The following is a 17,964-nucleotide window of genomic DNA, read 5'->3' on the forward strand; positions in this document are numbered from 1 at the left end:
GGAAAGAGCCCACAGGAAGAGAAATCCCTAAAAAAATTGCTCATAAAAAACACACGATTTGCTGCCAATATGTTTAAAACTCTTCCGCACTGGTGAGTTGAAAGGAAGAGGAGGAAAAAGGGTCAGGGAGGCTGAGAGGGGAAGGGGCTGCGATGGTGAGGGATGGGAGAGCCGTGGGGATGGATGGAACGGGGGAAGGGGCTCCAGCAAAACGGGGATGGCTGGTTGCTTGAAATCCTTCCCCTGAGCTCGGGGTCAGCAGAAAGCTTCCGCTGCCATTTCTGGGACTGCAAAGCCCAAGAAAAGGGGCAACGTCGGGTGTGTGCAGCTACTCAGAGAAAACCCACTCCTCCCCAGCTCTTCAGTGCTTTTAGCAGATTATTTTACTGCTAATGTTGGGGATTTCGGCACGTATCTCCCCTAAAAAGATGAACGCAGAGCTAATATCCACGGTGAAGCTGGCTGCCAAGGCTGCTTTTTCAGCTGGGCATAGCAGAAAAACAATCCCATACGCTGCTCTTTACAGCAGAGCATCCGTGCTGCCCAGCTCCCCGCGTCCCTGCGGCACTGCAGATTCTGCCGAACAAGGAAAACCCCTAAAACCTCCCCTGCCTTGTCCCCGACCGGCTGGGTAACCTACGTGCTTCTCTGATAAAAGACAGGTCCTGTTATCCATCGTATCAATAAAACCACAAACCCATCACCCTCTCCCATTCAGCTTTCCCAACACAAACATTTTGCCCTTTTTTCTGTTTTCTGTACCCATCACCGAGGCGGTTTTGTGCCGCTGTGCTCCGAGCTGGCTATTAGAGGGGAATGAGGGATGCTGGAGAGATCAGCACGACAACAAATCTTCCCAAGGCAAGTCATTTCTCTATATTACAGGAACACATATATATATTTTTTCCGCCCCAAGTCTCCAACTCATCATCTTCAGGACGATAAGCCACATTTTCGCACTCGCTGGCCAGCATGACCCAACAGCTGATTAAACCAAGCAACGCAGGAGAGGACTCGCCCCAGATGGGCGTATCTCTTAGCCAAGATGCTGCCAAGGAATAATCCTCACCCCCACGGCACGATGAGGAGTGACCTTCACGAGAGAGCGAGCACACGAGGAGGGCAGCAGGTGAGGGGTGGCTTCCTCCCAGAAAACCCCAGCACTCCAGTCCGGTGTTAAGCTGGACAAGGGGAGGGTGAAACACCTGGAAGAACACATCGCCACCCTGGGCTACACCTTGCTAGGCAAAAGAAAAGAGTCTTGGGGCTGAGTGCCCCATCCCTTGGGGACTGGGATGTGTCAAAGCCCATGTGGGCAAGATATCATAGAATCCCAGAAGGGTTTGGGTTGGAAGGGACCTTAAAGCCCATCCAGTGCCACCCCCGGCCATGGGCAGGGACACCTCCCACCAGCCCAGGTTGCCCAAAGCCTCACCCAGCCTGGCCTTGAACCCCTCCAGCAAAAGATGCAAAAGCCAAAGCTGAGAACAGAACACGGGCAGGGTTTGCCCGCTGGGATTTGCTCTCCCTTTTCTTGGAGGTGCCAACCAGCCCCTCTGGAGATGCAAACGACCCATCTGCACTTCCCTGAGCGCTGGTGGGATGCTCGGCCCATGGCTGAAGGGGGCTTTTTTCTCCATCCCATCACCAAGGGACCACACCAAGGGTCAGACCAGAAGGGGACAAGTCACATCTGTGGCTGGGTCACCTGGGGGGTGAGTGGGGACCTTGGGGCCAGGCTGCTGGGAGGGGACAGATGGAAACACCTCCCAAGCAGGGCTGGGAGTAGCCAGGCTTGAGACGCAGGAGCCGGTGCCAGGAAAGCTCCAGCCGTGCCGGCTGTGGGGTGCTCGCATGCTTCATCACAGCCCTGCTGGGACCTGCACCCGCTGCTCGCATCTCCTCGTGCCCAGCTCGCAGCCTTCTCCCATCCAACCCTCCCCACTGGGGCTCTCCCACTCCTGCCAGCCCCACAACAATGCACAAGAAAAAAAAAAAAAGAAACCACCCAGATCCAGCCCAAATACAGCTCCGTGCCCCTTGGAAATGCTCGATGCCCAGATGCCACCGTGCAAAACCTTGGTGCTGAAAACCTGGGTCCAGCCCTTCGCCTCCCCACGGCAGCAGTGGTTCTTCTTATCACCACCCTCCTTTGCGCTGCTGTTTTAAAATATTATTTTCATTCAAAGAGAGCAGCAGCGGGTGTGGGAGGTGAAAACTCAGCGAGCGGGGAGCCCGGAGTCGAAGTGATGGACGAGCTCACTAACCACCTTCATTTCCCACTGCTAACGATGCACCATGTGAAAGGGCTTGGGAAAAAAAAAAAAAAAAATTCTAAAAAGCTTCTATCAAAGCTTCATCTTCAAGCTTGATTCTCCTAATTGGGAAATGTAGCTGGGGGTGACAGCCACGACGGGGCTGGCTGTTAATTAGCTGGGCATCGCTGCGCGGGGAGCCACGGCTTTCCTGCACAGTGCCAGGAGCCCAGCCCAGCCCCGGGCACGGGAGCAAATTGCCCCTCACAGGCTCAAAATGGACCAAGGCAGTGGCTGTTTCAGACAAGACAAATAATCCCAGGGTGTTTGGAGGACTTCCAAGGCAAGGACGAAGCACGCATGTGTGGGGATTAATTATTTCACCAGCTGATTCCCTCATTTAAGAACAATTCCTACTAGTTGCTTCCCCCCTCTGCAGCCCAAGCTGTGAGGACAGCCTGAAATCATTGCCGCCGCGTGTCAAAAGCAAATCTAATTTCCACTCCCCCCAGAAGCTGAGGAAGTGGAGGAATAATTACTAAAAAAAAAAAAAAAAATTAAAATTATCGCACCTTTCCCAGTCAACGGCCTTTTCTAATCAAGCACGGGATTAAAAAAACATATTGAGGGGATCAGAAGCGCTTAAATGCAAAGAGGAGGGATGGATGCTCCCTCCAAGGGGAAGAAAACTACTGGGTTATTCTTAGTCCAGCTGCAGGAGGGGAGAGGAAGGAGGAGGATGGCTCGAAATGGAAGTTTAAAATCACAGGTAGTGCCTGAGGGTGTGAAGCCTGTGGCACAGCTCAGAAAAGCGAGCAGGTAGGGCGGGACGTCCCGCTGCCGTACGTCACCTCATCCCAGCCTCGCTGCCAGATTGTTTTTTTCTACTTTAGGATATTTTCTAGAACCTGTGGCTGTCAGTTCATTTGCTCAACGAGAAAGCAGCTCAAGGCAATTCAAGTATTTGTCAGGGTAGATAGTCATCACTGGGGAAAAAAAATGGTACCGTGTGGTTTGGGTTAATTGTTTGATATTCTGGAGCCACCCAGACAGCTTGTGGAGGGCAACGCACAGGGTAAGGGCTCATTTTACGGGGTCAAAGGAAAACCTGAAGCCCCTTCCAGAGCGACAGCTTGCCCTGTAACGCTCGCCCGGGTGGCATTTCAATACACATGCATTATTTACAGATTAGCTCCAACAGCTTCAAAAGTAGGTCTGTGCTAACGCCAACTCCTTCCGACCGAGCGAGGTGCTGGCACGGCAGCTCGGCCGGCACGCGGGAAGGAGCCGCTGCCGCACCAGGAGCAGGCGGCTGGGAGGGATAACCTCCCTGCCAGCAACGCGACAGCCATGGGATGACATCTGGCTCACCGGCAACTACCCTTCAGCTGCGCAGAGGAGGGAGACGGACTGAGCGAGGCGGGATGTGCGGACGCTGGGTGACGTGGGCGAAGCCAGGGAGGCAGCTGGTGATGCACTGAAAGGTTGAGTAGGTTGGATGTGTCAGGGAATGGAATGGAACAGAACGGAACAGAACAGAATAGAAAGAATGAAAAAAGGAAAGGGAAAGGGAAAGGGAAAGGGAAGGAAAGGGAAGGGGAAAGGGAAAGGGAAAGGGAAAAGGAAAGGGAAAGGGAAAGGGAAAGGGAAAGGGAAAAAGAAAAGAAGAGAAGAGAAAAAAGAGAAGAGAAAAGAAGAGAAAAGAAGAGAAAAGAAGAGAAAAGAAGAGAAAAGAAGAGAAAAGAAGAGAAAAGAAGAGAAAAGAAGAGAAAAGAAGAGAAAAGAAGAGAAAAGAAGAGAAAAGAAGAGAAAAGAAGAGAAAAGAAGAGAAAAGAAGAGAAAAGAAGAGAAAAGAAGAGAAAAGAAGAGAAAAGAAGAGAAAAGAAGAGAAAAGAAGAGAAAAGAAGAGAAAAGAAGAGAAAAGAAGAGAAAAGAAGAGAAAAGAAGAGAAAAGAAGAGAAAAGAGAAGAGAAGAGAGAAAAGAAAAAAGAAAATTTCAGTTGGAAGGAACTTACAACTATCACCTAGTCCAGCTGCCTGACCACGGCTGACCAAAAGCTAAAGCAAATTATTGTCCAAATGCCTCTTGACCACTGACAGGCTTGGGGCACCGACCACCTCTCCAGCAAGCCCATTCCAGGGTCCGAATGCACCAGTCCGGCGTGCCCAGGGGCACAGCATCCCTCGCTCCTGCACGCAGGGACGGGAGGTCGCAGCACCGCGCTCTGCGGAGCCCTGCCAGCCCACGAGTAACCTGCTGGCCTACGACAAACGGCCCGATGGATCATCTGATCGATTTCAACTCGCTGAGCATCTGGAATGTTTAACCAGTCCTTTCATCTGCGGTGCACCAGCCGGGACCCGCGGCGAGCAGCCCTGGCTGGGAAGGCTTTGAGCAGTGCCCAGCAACAGTCCCATCTTCCAGATGCTGATGCAATATTCAGCAAAAATAACTCATTTCCATCCCAAACTTGCCAGATAACTCCCAGGGGAAATGAAGAACAAACTGGGTGATTTCACCACCTGCTGCCCTGCAAAATGCCCACGCAGCCCAGGCGGGGAGCAGACCTGACAGCTCTCACTCCGACTGGCACAAATTTCCAAATTTCCCCTCAATATCAGCAACAAGCAAACAGGACGGCAGCTTCTTTAACTGCCACGAACAGCGTGTTGCAGAATTATTTCTTAACCACAGCCCCCATAAATATTTGCTCCCCCCGACTCGCAGCGCTTCACCTTTCCCCCCACAACAGGCATCTCATTTCCTCACCGTTTTGTCCTGTTTTCATTGCTCCAAAGGTCATTCCAGTGAGTCTGACTCTTTAAATTCAACAACAAACATCACAACGTTTTTCTTTTAAACCTCTCGGTTTCCCCTGGGGCAGGCGGGTCACTGTCACCTGCTGCAGAAGGATGTGCGCTGACATGTCAAGGGACCCTGGCAGGGGGACACCCCAGGCTCCATCACCATCGGAGCGCTCCTCCCCTCTGCAAAGCATCTCAAGGACTTTTTTTTTTTTTTTCCCCAGGCTGGATCCTGTCTCAGGCACAGATTTCCTCCGAGGACTCCACTTTTAAGTACCGAGGGCTCAAAACACACGAGCGACTAGAAATAGATCCATCCTGCTGGAGAGAGAAGAAGTGGGCAGAAAAGCGACGGCAGAAGGGCAGGGATGCGATGGGGGAATCACAGCCCGGAGCAAGGCTCCGCAGGTCTACGTGAACGGGGAAGACCCTGGGAAAATCTCACCTCTGCATTGCATTAATGCTCCCAAGCATCAACGCAGAAGAATAACCACGCTGGGTCACATCCAGGTCTAGCAAGTCCAGATCCTGTGTCTGGATGTTAGTTACTATCTCGGTAAAGGATGCAGAGCTTTATTCAACTCCTCCTCCCTGGCCAATCCTCCTTTAGAGCCTCAACTATGGTGTTTAATGGCCACTTATGAAGCCGTCCTTAAAGTTCCTTCTGAACAATTTTGGGTTCTTGAGCATCATTCGACACAGGGAACGGGGTGAAAAAGTAATTCCCCCTGTTTGCTTCCAGCCTGCTGCTCGCGGCTGCTGCAGCTCTGCTGTAACGACGGCACGCTCAGTCGGCTGCTCAGCTGGGGGGAGCGGGCTCAGAGCATCCTCTCTGCCCCGTCAGGTCCGTCTCTGCCCCGTCAGGTCCATCCTTCCATCTGACACACACACACGCTGACTCAGGGATAACGTGCAAACCAGGCACAACCCAACGCCCTGGTATTTATACCCCACTAGCCTTAAAAGAGCATTACTTAAAGCAAAAGCTGCTTAGTGCTGTACATTATTGACTTTAAAATGACTGAGGTTTTTTTTTTTTTCATTCCTCGCTCATTCAGCAAACATCTCTCTTTCTTCAACCGGATGAAATCCTTTCCTTCTTCCCACCCAGCTTATCCTGTGCTGCTGACCTGCGGTGGACGACTCCCGCCCTGTCCATCCTCTCCCCTCCAGCATCACACACCACTCCCACAAGAAGGACAAACCATTTCGCTGCGGGTTTTCGCATGGCCACAAAACTCCGGACCCACCAGATGGGATGTCTTCACATCTTTTTTTTTTTTTTTTTTTTTTTTTGTGAAAAGGATTCGTCAGATTTTCTACATAGCAAGGGCGAGCGAGCTGGCTGCAGATGGCTGCATCTCGGGTTGCCACCCGGGGGTGGCCATTTCCCAGGGATAAGCCGGTTCCCAACAGCCAGGCTGGCGCCGGCGGGGGCTCACCAGCATCTCCCTCTTTTTTGGGCACTGGCTCAGCCCTATTTAACCCCAAGCTTAACCCGCCCACCCCTCTCACTCCAACCCATCTGGTGCCAGCACGGAGCAAAAAATTCTGGCCAGTACCTTAGTGCATGCAAAGAAACAGCCCCAAAAGGTTGCTTCGGATCAGCTATCTTGGAAAATGGACTTTTCCACTAAGTAGCCCCTGAGCAGGTGGGTTTGAAGTTGCATAGCCCAGCAGAGAGCAAAAATACAGCAAGCACAGTGCTTCTAGGCATGCGTGTGCCAAAGGGGATAAATTCAAGAGGCAGGAGCCCAGAAGCAGCAGCCCGCAGAGGAGCACTGAGAACAGAACTGACAGGTCAGATCATGGTTGTTCCAATCCTATAAAAGAGATATAAAGTCATCTCTTGAGTAATTTTAAAAATTCCAAAGAGTCCCAGGCTGGCAGAGGTAGGAAATGCCCCATGGCCACGAAGAGGTGAGAAGGACAGAAGCGATGAAAAGCGCACTCCCGTGATACACGCTGTAAAATCACCCACATCCAAATGCTTCTCCCAACTCCTTATTGTCTCCTGGTACCTCAAAAGGATTTTTTTTTTCCTTTTTTTTTTTTTCACCAGGGTGGATGCCTTGAGCCACAGCAAACCTGCTCATTCCCTGTGCTGCACGTGGCCAAGAGCCGTATCAACCAGCCCACCGCAGCCCCCTCCCAGTGCTGCAACAGCTGCCAAACATTTCTGCCAAGGCATAGAAAATATTCTGGTTTTACATATGTTGGCTGAGTGCTACATGCACCAGACCGAGCCTAGGGTGAGATCTCCCGACAGAGCTGCTGGAGGCAATACCCGTGTGCCGGGCATCCTCCGCACCGCGCCACGCCGGCGCTGCCCACGGCCGTACCCGGGATTTGCTCTGCGGGGGTTCTGTCTGTCTGACCCAGGGGTTAACACCACACCTCATCCCACCATCGTTCTCCTCAAGGCTGAGCAAAGGGCTTTATCAATCCCAGACCACCGCCTTAGGAGAAGGCCAAGCAAAAAGACAAAATGAGATAAGCAGGATGGTGAATGCACCACAGGGAGGATGACGCTGGTGGCGGGTGACATCGCTGACCGCAGCCCTGCAGCAGCGCCGGGACAGACCGGTCACGGCCTCGAGCTGCAAAATCACTCGGCACATCTCTGACAGCAGCCAAGGGAGAGGTCTGGTTTTTTGGGGTTTTTTTGTTTGTTTTGGGTTTTTTTTTTTTTTGTCTTGCTCATCCTCCCCTTGTTTTCCACTCTCTCTCCCAAAATCTTAGCTCCCTTTGGACTTCTCGGGTGTCACTCCAGGTCTCCCCATCACATTAAGTCATCCGTCTATTGCCGGGGGGGATTACTCAGTCCCTGCGGTTAACCCTCACCATTCCCCGTGCTCACGCAGGGACACCCCTTGGCATCAAGCACATCTGCCCAGGGAGTCCCTCCTGCACTGCCAACAGCTGGCACAGCGACGAGGGAGACTCTTTTGTGGTCATTTAATATTTCCAGAGGAAAGTCTGGTCTGCCTCAGCCAGGCTGGGATTTGAATGCTGAACCAGAGCGATATGCAGAGATTAAATTCTAATTTCCAACCCTCCTGGTACAGACAATGACAGAAGCAGGGTACGATAAGCCTGGAGATGGTCTCTCTTGTGCTTTTAGGGCAATTAAGAGAAAAAAACAGAGTAAATAACCACAGCATCTCTAATGCTGCAGGATGCACACAGGGAAAAGCTCCGCTCCGCCCCAGCAGAGCTCTTATTAACAATTGCCACGCACAGGCAGGCAGCATTGCTCTTTAGTGCCTACCCTGGGAAATGAATCGCTTTCCTCCTGCATCCAGGCTGCAGTCATCTCCAAGACAAACAGAGCTCGTGCCACCGCCGCAGCTCCCGCACGGACAGCCGGAGGTGGCTGGGAGCTTTGTCACGGCACACCCCGGCGAGGACAAGGACAACCACGGGCAGGGTCCCGCTGCAGGGGGTCCCAGCCTGGCCCACCCTGGGGGTGATGCAGCTTTGTGAGCCATCGCCAAATCACAGCCGTGGCAGCGGGTATTGAACTCCGGAGGTGGATGTCACCACAAAGATTTAGAGACTTGGTGGCCACCCAGGTGTGACCAGGCTGCAGACCTCGGGCATTGGGATATGACCCAACAAAGATTCAATAGATAGAAGGAGAAATATTTTACGCTGGCCCAGGTTGCCCAGGGAAGCTGTGGATGCCCCATCGCTAGAAACATTCAAGGTCCGGTTGGATGGGGCTCTGGGCAGCCTGATCTAGTGGGAGGTGTCCCTGCCCATGGACAGGGGTTGGACTAGATGACCTCTAAGGTCCCTTCCAACCCAAACTATTCTAGGATTCTCTAAGATGCACTATGGCCAGGAGCACCTCTGTCCCTCACCTGCATCCTCCTGGGAGATGTAGGACCCCACCTCTAAGCCAGGGCCAAGCATCCCACTGATGAAGCCTGACAGCCTCAGTTCCCACCCCCTGGGCAGACAGAAGAACCACCAAGAACCAGAGTTTCGCTTTTCTCCATCCCAAATACATGCACCATGTCCCAGACCATGCAGGGAAGAGCAGAATCGCCTGCTTTCCACTGCAAAGCGCAACACACCCCAAAATCACAGCACCAGGTGACACCCCAGTCTGCTTTTTGCAGCTGTTGCTCCACGTGCTGGAAAGCACTTTGCTGCTCTGTCCTTTTTGATCTCAGCCCCGGAACACAGGGCAAAACAAAGTCCCACTGACACAGACAGGAGAGATCCCCCACCCACGGGTCTCAAAGGTCTCCAGCCCACAAGCTTGCTGCTCTTCTGCAGCAGATGGGCTTTTGATGAAGAGAAGAGGCTGCATAATTCCTGCTCCAGCCTCCTCCCACCGCCAGCCGATTTGTGTTGGATGCTCTGAAGAGAGCGTTTGTTGCAGGAGCTACAACTTCTATCGCTCGCCCACAAGCTGCCGGCAGCGGCGGAGGATTTACATCCACAAACATTCATTCTCCTTCTGTTCTCAAAAGGAAGGGCACACTGCTCATGCAATGGGCTTCCCTCCCGTGAAAACTCCCTTTTTATTTATTTTTTAATTTATTTTTTTTTTTGTTTCACAATGGCTTTGTAGAGAAACGCAAGCAGGCACCGCAAGCAAGGCTGAAAAAATCAGCACCCAGCATTCCTCTGGGACAGAAATGTCTTGTGCCCCTGATGAAATTAGGAGTGGGATGTTCAAAAATCATTCCTACAAAATAAGGCTCTTAACCTCCGCGAGTTCACCGCTAAATCAAGCCACCCTTCTGCGAGAGGAAAGGGTTGCTGCATCTTCAGCCCTGCTGAGGCTGGGAAAATCAAAGAAAACCACCAGGAGATTCTGTCTCACTTTATCAGGCTTAGCTCTGTCTTTTGCACATATGACCTGGAGGAGCACCCATTGTGTGGGGCTTTCACACCCCCGGTGCGGTTCCCATTGAGGCAGAGCCACAGGCAGTCATTTCCCAGCAGAAATGGATGGCAACAGAGAAAAAAATACCTCTTTGCTGCTTTCCCCCTGTTCACACCAACCCTCACAGACAGACAGACAATGACAGCTACTGTCGGACGCTTTTATGATTAAATATATCCTCCATCTCCAAGAATTACAACCCATTCAAAACAACTTTCCTAACCTGTCCCGAGAGAAAAATGACAGCTTTCAGGCTGCAAAACTGCTCAAGACGGAGAAAAATCAACACTGGCCAAGTGGTGAGCCACAAGCCAAAGTGTGTGAGGCTGCAGGGTCGCTTCGTTAAGGAGTTAGGGGCTCACCCTAACGTATCGAGGTTGTGGGTGCTTGGTTCGGTCCCTGAGCATGCTAAGAAAGCAACATAGATAATTAAGCTTAAACTTCAAGAAAGTGAAGAGAATAAGAAGTACCTAATATTCAGGTCCTAAATGGTGGGGTCACCATCCCTGGAGGGGGTCAAGAACCGTGTGGATGTGGTGCTTCGGGACATGGGTTAGTGGGTTGGGTGGGGTTGGGTTGATGGTTGGACTTGATGATCCTTGAGGTCTTTTGCCAACCTTCATGATTCTCTGATTCTAAATCCATAAGTAGGTCCCTGAGAAGAGACCAGACTTTTCTAAATGCAAAGCTCACCTTGTGCCACCTGCAAACGCCGCAGCTCCACTTTCTCTTCACTGACCTGTTCCTTGCCTTAAGAACCCAATGGCTATGGTGGTAAAACACAGCAAATGAGTACAAACAAGACTGTTCCTCGAGTGCATGAGGAACGATGTCATTTTTTCTGCAGACTGACACGTTAGGGTAACGCATAACGGAGCAGGGACGTGGGTCAGCACTGGGTAGTCCTGCTCGTCAAGGGAGATGAAAGAACACTCTGAACTGGAATTTAGCTGAACTAGATCTAGTGCAACAAAGCAATAAAGGGGTTTTTGGACTGGAATGAAAGAGAGATGCAGCCCAGAGAGCCCGGGAAGGAGGTGGCTGCTGCTGAGGGATGGGGGAAAGGCAGCGGGGAAAACCACAGCAGCAGAGACGCAAGAAACTGCAAGAAGTGAACAAGGTGGCATCCCGCTGAACAACGTGACATGGTGGGATGGATGGTGTCAACGGCGAGGTAACGGCATCTCCATTTCACCACGAAACTCAGCTGGATAAAGGGATGTACCTGCTCCGCAGTCCGTCACCGAACGCTCCCCACCCCAGACCTGCAGACGCTGGGCTTGTGTTCTCGCTGCAGGATTTGACCCGTAGGGTTCAAGGGATCTCTGTTCACAAGCTAAATATGAAAAAAATCCCATGAAGCTGTGCCCTGCGTGCACAGTGCCCACGTGCAGCTGGCAAGGCGTGGGCAGAGCTGGTTTCCACGCCGGCTTGTACATCTCAAAGAAGGGCAACTCTTGGATTTAGGAAAAAAATTACAAATAAATTATTTTCCTGGTGTTTCCAGAGCCAGCAATGAATGTCGCCCTTGTTTAGGCCAACTACGAGCACGATTCATCCTTTATTTACATAAATACTTGGGAATTAATTAAGATCCTCCATCAGGCGTAGGAACGAGGCGGCATTTGCTCGTGCACAGCTGTGGGAAAGCCCGCCACCCGCTCCGAAGCACTCCCCGCAAGGAGAAACAGCAAACGGCCCCTTTTCCTGCAAATCCTCCTCGGGAGCATTCCCGGTTCGGCCGTGGAGCAGATCTCAGCCCAGGGCTGACACTGCTCTTGCCCTGTGCTGTGCTAAACGCTCCCAGCTGCTGCCCACAGCTGCATCGTGTCCGAGCCCAGCAAAAAGGACAAGTGGCAAAGAAAGAGAGTTGGCTGGAGCTAAGGAAAGCCACCTGAAAAACATGTGTGAGTCGAGAAAAAAAAATCAGATCCTTGCTCTTTGCATGTCCCAGCACTGGCGGGGAGGATCTGCATGAGCATGTGCTGGGAGCTCAGAAACATAAAATGGTTTTAGAGAGTGAAGAAAGTGCCACATTGGCTCACCCCGGCGTGGACCCCCCCTGTAAGCTCTGTACCAGGCTCAGGCTTCTTCTGGGGGGTTTCAGAACACCAACAGAGTGCAATGAAAGGGAGCGTTAAAAAATCCACAGCTTTAGGTCTAGATCAACCCCATGTCGTTCCAGCGCTCGGACTGACCTGCTCCACCCAAAATTCTTCCAGGCTTCACGCTCCAGTGACATTGATGGGAGTTTGTCTAAAAAGGGGTTTTTACCTGATGTAAGGCAAGGATTGAGAGTTAGGATAGGAACAGCCGATATTCCTTCAGCCGCTGCCCACTGCTCAGCCCGGTGGGGCAGGCACCACCGCTCCATCCCTGCCTCCCGTGCACCGCGGGCAGCAAATAAATCACACTGCCCGCGACTCCCCGGAGATGGGAGAGACGCAGCAAAGCCACGGAGACCGTTTCCCTTGGGAAACACCTCCTCCCTCCCAACTAAGCACACAAGCCCGTGCTCCAAAGCAATTAAGGACTCGTGGAGCTTTGATTACCATTTTTTCCTTTGTGATGCTGAAGGCAAGCGTTTGGCAGCAGGAGGAGCGGGGAGATTCCAGCATCTAATCCAGCACTTGCTAGTTAAATGCTGGACTGTAATCATGTCCCCAGGCAGAGCCAGAGACGTACAAATGACTTTAGCAGGCTGTTTTCATCCTCCTGCTATTGGCAACCTTACTAAGGCAAAAATGCTGATTTTCATCCTGGATGTTTAATATAAATATATGTGATTCACAGGGAGGCACGGAGAGGGAGACAGCAAGTGAGAGACACACAGTTCTATGATATGCAAAAAAAAAAAAAAAAAAAAGAATTGGCACAGGTTGGGGTGCTCTGGTGCCAGGCAGCACTGCAAAGCGGGGCAGCCAACGCCGAGAGCTTCTCCCTCGATTTGGCTCTTTCTGTGCACACACAGGCTGAAAGTGATGCCTGGGGTGAGATGGGAACGGGAAGCGCCAGCCTCCCCCTCTGCCCACGCGGCAGGCTGCCTGGCCATAGCATGACGGACCGAAAAAATCCGTTCCAGTTATCTCTATCATCTATCCTCATCATCCTCCTCCTCCGGCTGCTCCGCTTCCGATTATCACCTGTAATGAATACAGCACTTGCGGAATAAAGAAAAGCAATTTTCCCTTGTAATTATTTCACCACATTTCCGGAAAGACCAATTACAGCTATTCGGCTTTGCTCGGTCGAGCTGCGCCCGTGTGCGGGGCTCTGTGTGCCGACGAGACCTCAGCCGAGGTACTGGGGGGACACAGGATGGGCTGGTCCGGGGGGGGAGGCTGATCCCCTCCCCCAGTGCCTGTGGCTACATCCCCTGGTGCCTGCTGGAAATGCCAAGGGGCATTTAGTGAAAAGGGACATTATCCCACTAAAAACTGGACTATGGGCATCCGAGGAGGTGGCGATACAATGACATCCAAAGGCCAACAGCCCTCCAGTGAGCAAGAAGAGAGAAACATCTCAGTAGTGTCCGAGACCCCCTCAGCCCCATGACCAGGGAAACCAGGGAGGGATCAGCATCGCCCTAACACATCCATCTCCTACAAATGCACCTTCCACCGCTCCCGACTGGAGGGATCGTTAAACTCCAATCCTTTCCCCAGCCCTTCCAGCAGGTCTAACCCAGCTGCAGGGGACAAGGGACTGCGGAGGGAGATGGACGCAGCCGTGAGCCCGGAGGAACGATGCCTCATAATGAAGCCACGGCACAGACCACGATGCGCGTGTTTTGGCTTGTTACGCGCCAGCGCACTAACGAGCGTGTCTCCAGCAGACGGGACCCAGGAGCACAATGCCTCACAAAGACACAGATTTCTAATTAACAAAGTATTTTGGGGTAACTCTGCGGCTCTGGACTGGGAGATCTCCACGACAGGCTCCACCAACACCCGCTGGGGTGCTGCAATCCCTCGTTATCAACAGGGAAGCAGGGGTAGGGCCAAAACACTCGTTACAAGGTCAGGATTCACCATGCAGGAGACTGGTCGTCGCTGTGGAAGGAATGACCCATCACCAATAACACACACGCGAGATCAGGAGCATCCCTAGCCAGGTAACCGCCAGCACAGTTGAGTGGAAAATCTCAAGCACAGGGACGACAAGGCAGCTGCTCTCCCCATTCTCTGTATATTCTCTAGATTATGGCATTTAGACCTCAGCAAAAGGTTGACTTCAATTTCTAGCAAAGCTCACAGCCACCTCCTCAACGAGCATCTAAACCAGAAATCCAGGAAAATCCCATCCTGCAAACCATCGCCGGGGCAGAGCCCGCAGCCAGCGCCGTGTGTTCGCAGCCCCGGGGTCACTGCCATGCCGTCGGGACTCGTTCACAGCTGAAACCTCACCCCGCTATTAAAGCCACGAAAAACCTCAGCTATTTCCCAGCTCGTCCGAGGGAAGGGGAGCGTTATGGCAGGCTTGTAAGATAAAGCCTCACAGATCGCTGGCACATGGATGCTGATAATTAAGAACAGGGATTGGTAATAAAAGAGAGAGTGGCACAAAGCATCGCTTTAAATTTTCCCATTTTCAAGAATTTCTTGTCTTTGGGGCTCTAAAGAGCTCCCCACACCCACATCAGTGTAGCTTTAATAACAGCCTGATGGGATGACAAGGGGCGTGCATTTCCTACTCTAATTAAGAAAAGAAACCACGCGGGTAGCCAAGCTCCGGGTCATTATCCAGCTCTGTGTGCTGAGCCCGCGGGGTACGGCCTCGCCACATGCAGCCCCAACAGCCTCCCTCCATTTATGGGAAAGAACAAATTTTAGTCGTCAATGCACCTTAAAACCACTCAAAAGTCCCGTTACCACAGCTAACGAAACGGAGGCGTTCCTCCACGTTTGGGTCTCTAAGGACAACAGGGTCCAAGGGGTGCTGAGCCACATCTCCAGGAGACAGGGTCCTAAGCCCATCTGGCTATCTTTATTCCCTTGCGTCTCTTTTCCTCTTGTGTCCATTTTCTCCCCCCTTCTTCTCTTTTCAGACTAAGTTTTTTTCACAGGATTAGTCTCCACTATGGCTACAAACAGCATCTGCTCCAGCAGGAACCCAAACTCTCTTGGGACCACGAGCCGGCACCTGGATACAAATCCTGACTCAGCCAGATTGCGGCTTCTTTTGTATTTCTCATTTCCTTAAACAAAAATAATAAATAGATAACGCAGAACACCACGGAAAACAAGGAGCCCTTTCCATTCCCATCAGCGTCATCCACAGGTTTTTTGTCTCTGCGGATCCAGGATGCTGGCAGCCGGGATGCTTTGCTGAGGACCCGGGTGAGGAGGGGACTGGCATCATTTACTCCATATTTTTAATCCAACAGTTCCAACACAGAATAGAATCATAGAATAGTTTGAGTTGGAAGGGACCGTGGAGGTCATCTACTCCAACCCCCCTGCAGTCAACAGGGACATCTTCCACATGCTGCAAGCCACGGTGTGCATGGTGACACGTGCCTGTACATTAATTACCAGCTAATTAGGACATCTCAGAGCAGTTTGTCTCCTGCTCTCCCGTGCCCAGCATGGGGATGTTTGGAGGACGGATGGTTCAGGTTTTCCAGCCCGTTCCTCCTCCCCAGGCACTACTGCGCTGCTCTTCTCTACAACTGGGATGCAACAGGGAAGGGAAAATAGCAAAGGGGGAAAAACGCCTGGGGGTGAGCATGAAGCAGCCTGATAACACGCCGTGCTTGAGCCAGGACCGCCCGGCTCCCTTGCAGCCCTGGCCAACAGCTTCCAGCCCTTTCCTCCATTGTGGTGGATTTATTCCTCCAGTGGCTGCGGGTGTGCGACAGGCAGCTCCCACCAACACCCACGGTTCCACAGCACGGCCAAAAGCATCGTGGAAAAATCCCCTTCCCAAAGCCGCGGGTGGCCCCGAGGACCAGGGAGGGGACAGTGACCCACTGGGGTGACAGGGGTTTTGAAAGCCGACTCACCAGGACTGCGGCTTCCTCTTCATGATGCCCTGGCGTCTCCACTGCGAGTGCGGGCTGAGGTGGTAGGTGAGCTGCCGGCAAAGCTTCTCCATGGCCCCCAGGGAGTCCCCCTCCTGCGAAGACAAGGGAGGGACGCCAGGTGAGGTGGCTGCAGCGTTACCATGGTGCCCGTGGGATGCTCCGACTCCGGAGCGGCTCCCTGCTAGGAGCTTGCAAGTCATAAGGGACGGCACTAAAAATTGTATAGGAAGGGGGAAAAAGAAACCCCACTGGCTGCTAAGATGCTGCAAGGATGGGGTGTTTCACCAAGGGCCACCCCACCCTGAACACCCATGGACGTCCTGCTGGGGGAAGGATGACGAGGTCCCTTCTCGGCTGCGGTGCTGGGGCTCAGGGGCTCCGCACGGCGGGGGCGTCACTTTGCAATTCATGCCGCAGCCGCTGCGTTATCATCTGATGCTACATAATAGCTTTGAGCGCTGAAGTTTTACAGCAATGGATTAAATAAACCAAACAGCCCATCCATTATCACCAAAACTGCTCTACAGAAGGGCTTTGTGAGGTGATGGAGATGTCAGCAACAGCAGTCATCATAAACTCTCAAAATACGTATTTATTAGGGGAAAAAAAGGGTTCAAGGAAAACAGGATTTTGGCAGACACAAAAAAGGATAGTGGGCAGTTTTCCGGAGAAGACGTGCGTCGCAGAGCACATTTATGCAGCACCCTGGCTCTCAGCAAAAATCCCGGAGCCCACAAAGAGCAAATTCAGCTGGTGCAAGCATCAGCTCAGAGAAGCAGTTTTGGGGCAACATCTTGGCTCCTACTCCATCGTGCCCATCAGATTGATGGATGTCCATCCAACAGATGCCCATCACACCCATCAGATGCGATGCTGAGCACGGGATGGAGGAGGAACGAGGGGAAAGCTGCGAGCAGAGGCTCTTCCCTGCAAAGGGCCCCTTTCCCCGTTGTTCCTCCTCCGCCTTCGCCTGCCTCCAGCCCTCTGGAGAAAGAGAAGGCTGCTTGCTGCTGGGAGGAGCCCGGAGATTCATGAGATTTTAATCCCTTAAACAGATTTCAGCTGAGAGAGGGATTCATGGCACATGCCCCCCCCAACCAGCCCCGCGCCAACGGGATCTGGTTCAACTGGAAAACAAGGGAGAGCAGCACAATCCGGGGCAGGGGGGCTGCCCAAGGCAGGGGGGCTGCCCCAGGCACGTGCTGGGGACCACCAGCTCCCAACTCTGGCTCCAGTCCCGAGGGAAGAGCTCTGGATAAAGGGATGGAGCAACAGCCCTTGAAATGGGACGCAGTTAAACCCCAGGGATAAACGAGAGCAAGTGAAGGCTGGGAGCCAGGCTGACCCTGTTGTGTCCTGCTAAACCTGTCCTGGGTTCTGCGGGGGGATCTTTATCCTCAGTGACGGTCTCACCTGCGGCATAGGAGAGAAATCATCCCGCCTCTGCCAGTGCCCCACGACAGATCCCGTCGGTGAGGCATCACCCGGCATCTGCACACCACGTTCAGCCCCAGAGCAGCCGTCCTTGGACATGCTCCTCGCCGCTCTGCCGGCGGAGGGAGGGGGGTAATTGGAAACAGAAGGATGACACCATGGGAAAGCAAACACGGGATGAACAGGACCATGGTTTTGCTGGGGATAAATAACCCCAGCGTTCACCGCCTGCCCTCCTGGCATCACCGTGTGGCAATGACACCCCGGCGATGCGAGGAGGAGAGAGTTGTAGTCACAACCCAAATTTCAGGGCTGATCCAAAAGAAGCAGCCGGAGAGCTCGGAGGAGGACACGAAGCATATGAAAGCCTTATGATAAAGATGTTATTGCAAATTAATTTGTTTTCATTAAGAAATGAATCACCCGCTCCTCCCCCAGCAGCAGAACCCCCGGTGCTGAGCAGAGCCCTGGGGGAGGTTGCACGGGGGCCAAACTTTGTGTAAAATAGGCCAACATCAATGATTAAAGAGCCCCAGTACAGA

The 17,964-nt window shown here is 52.5% G+C and overlaps 1 protein-coding gene across 1 annotated transcript in view; it reads right to left on the reverse strand.

Annotated features, from left to right (window-relative positions):
- The window catches only part of LRRC75A (leucine rich repeat containing 75A), a gene marked incomplete at its 5' end in the record, with an annotated part of 38,782 nt that overhangs the window by 8,906 nt on the left and 11,912 nt on the right, over nt 1-17,964 (reverse strand). The window contains one exon of the mRNA XM_010080162.1: nt 15,968-16,080. Coding sequence (XP_010078464.1) covers nt 15,968-16,080 — 113 coding nt within the window. The remainder of the gene's footprint in view (nt 1-15,967; nt 16,081-17,964) is intronic.

Source organism: Pterocles gutturalis, unplaced genomic scaffold (genome assembly GCF_000699245.1).
Source record: "Pterocles gutturalis isolate BGI_N339 unplaced genomic scaffold, ASM69924v1 scaffold1159, whole genome shotgun sequence".
Taxonomy (NCBI): domain Eukaryota; kingdom Metazoa; phylum Chordata; class Aves; order Pterocliformes; family Pteroclidae; genus Pterocles; species Pterocles gutturalis.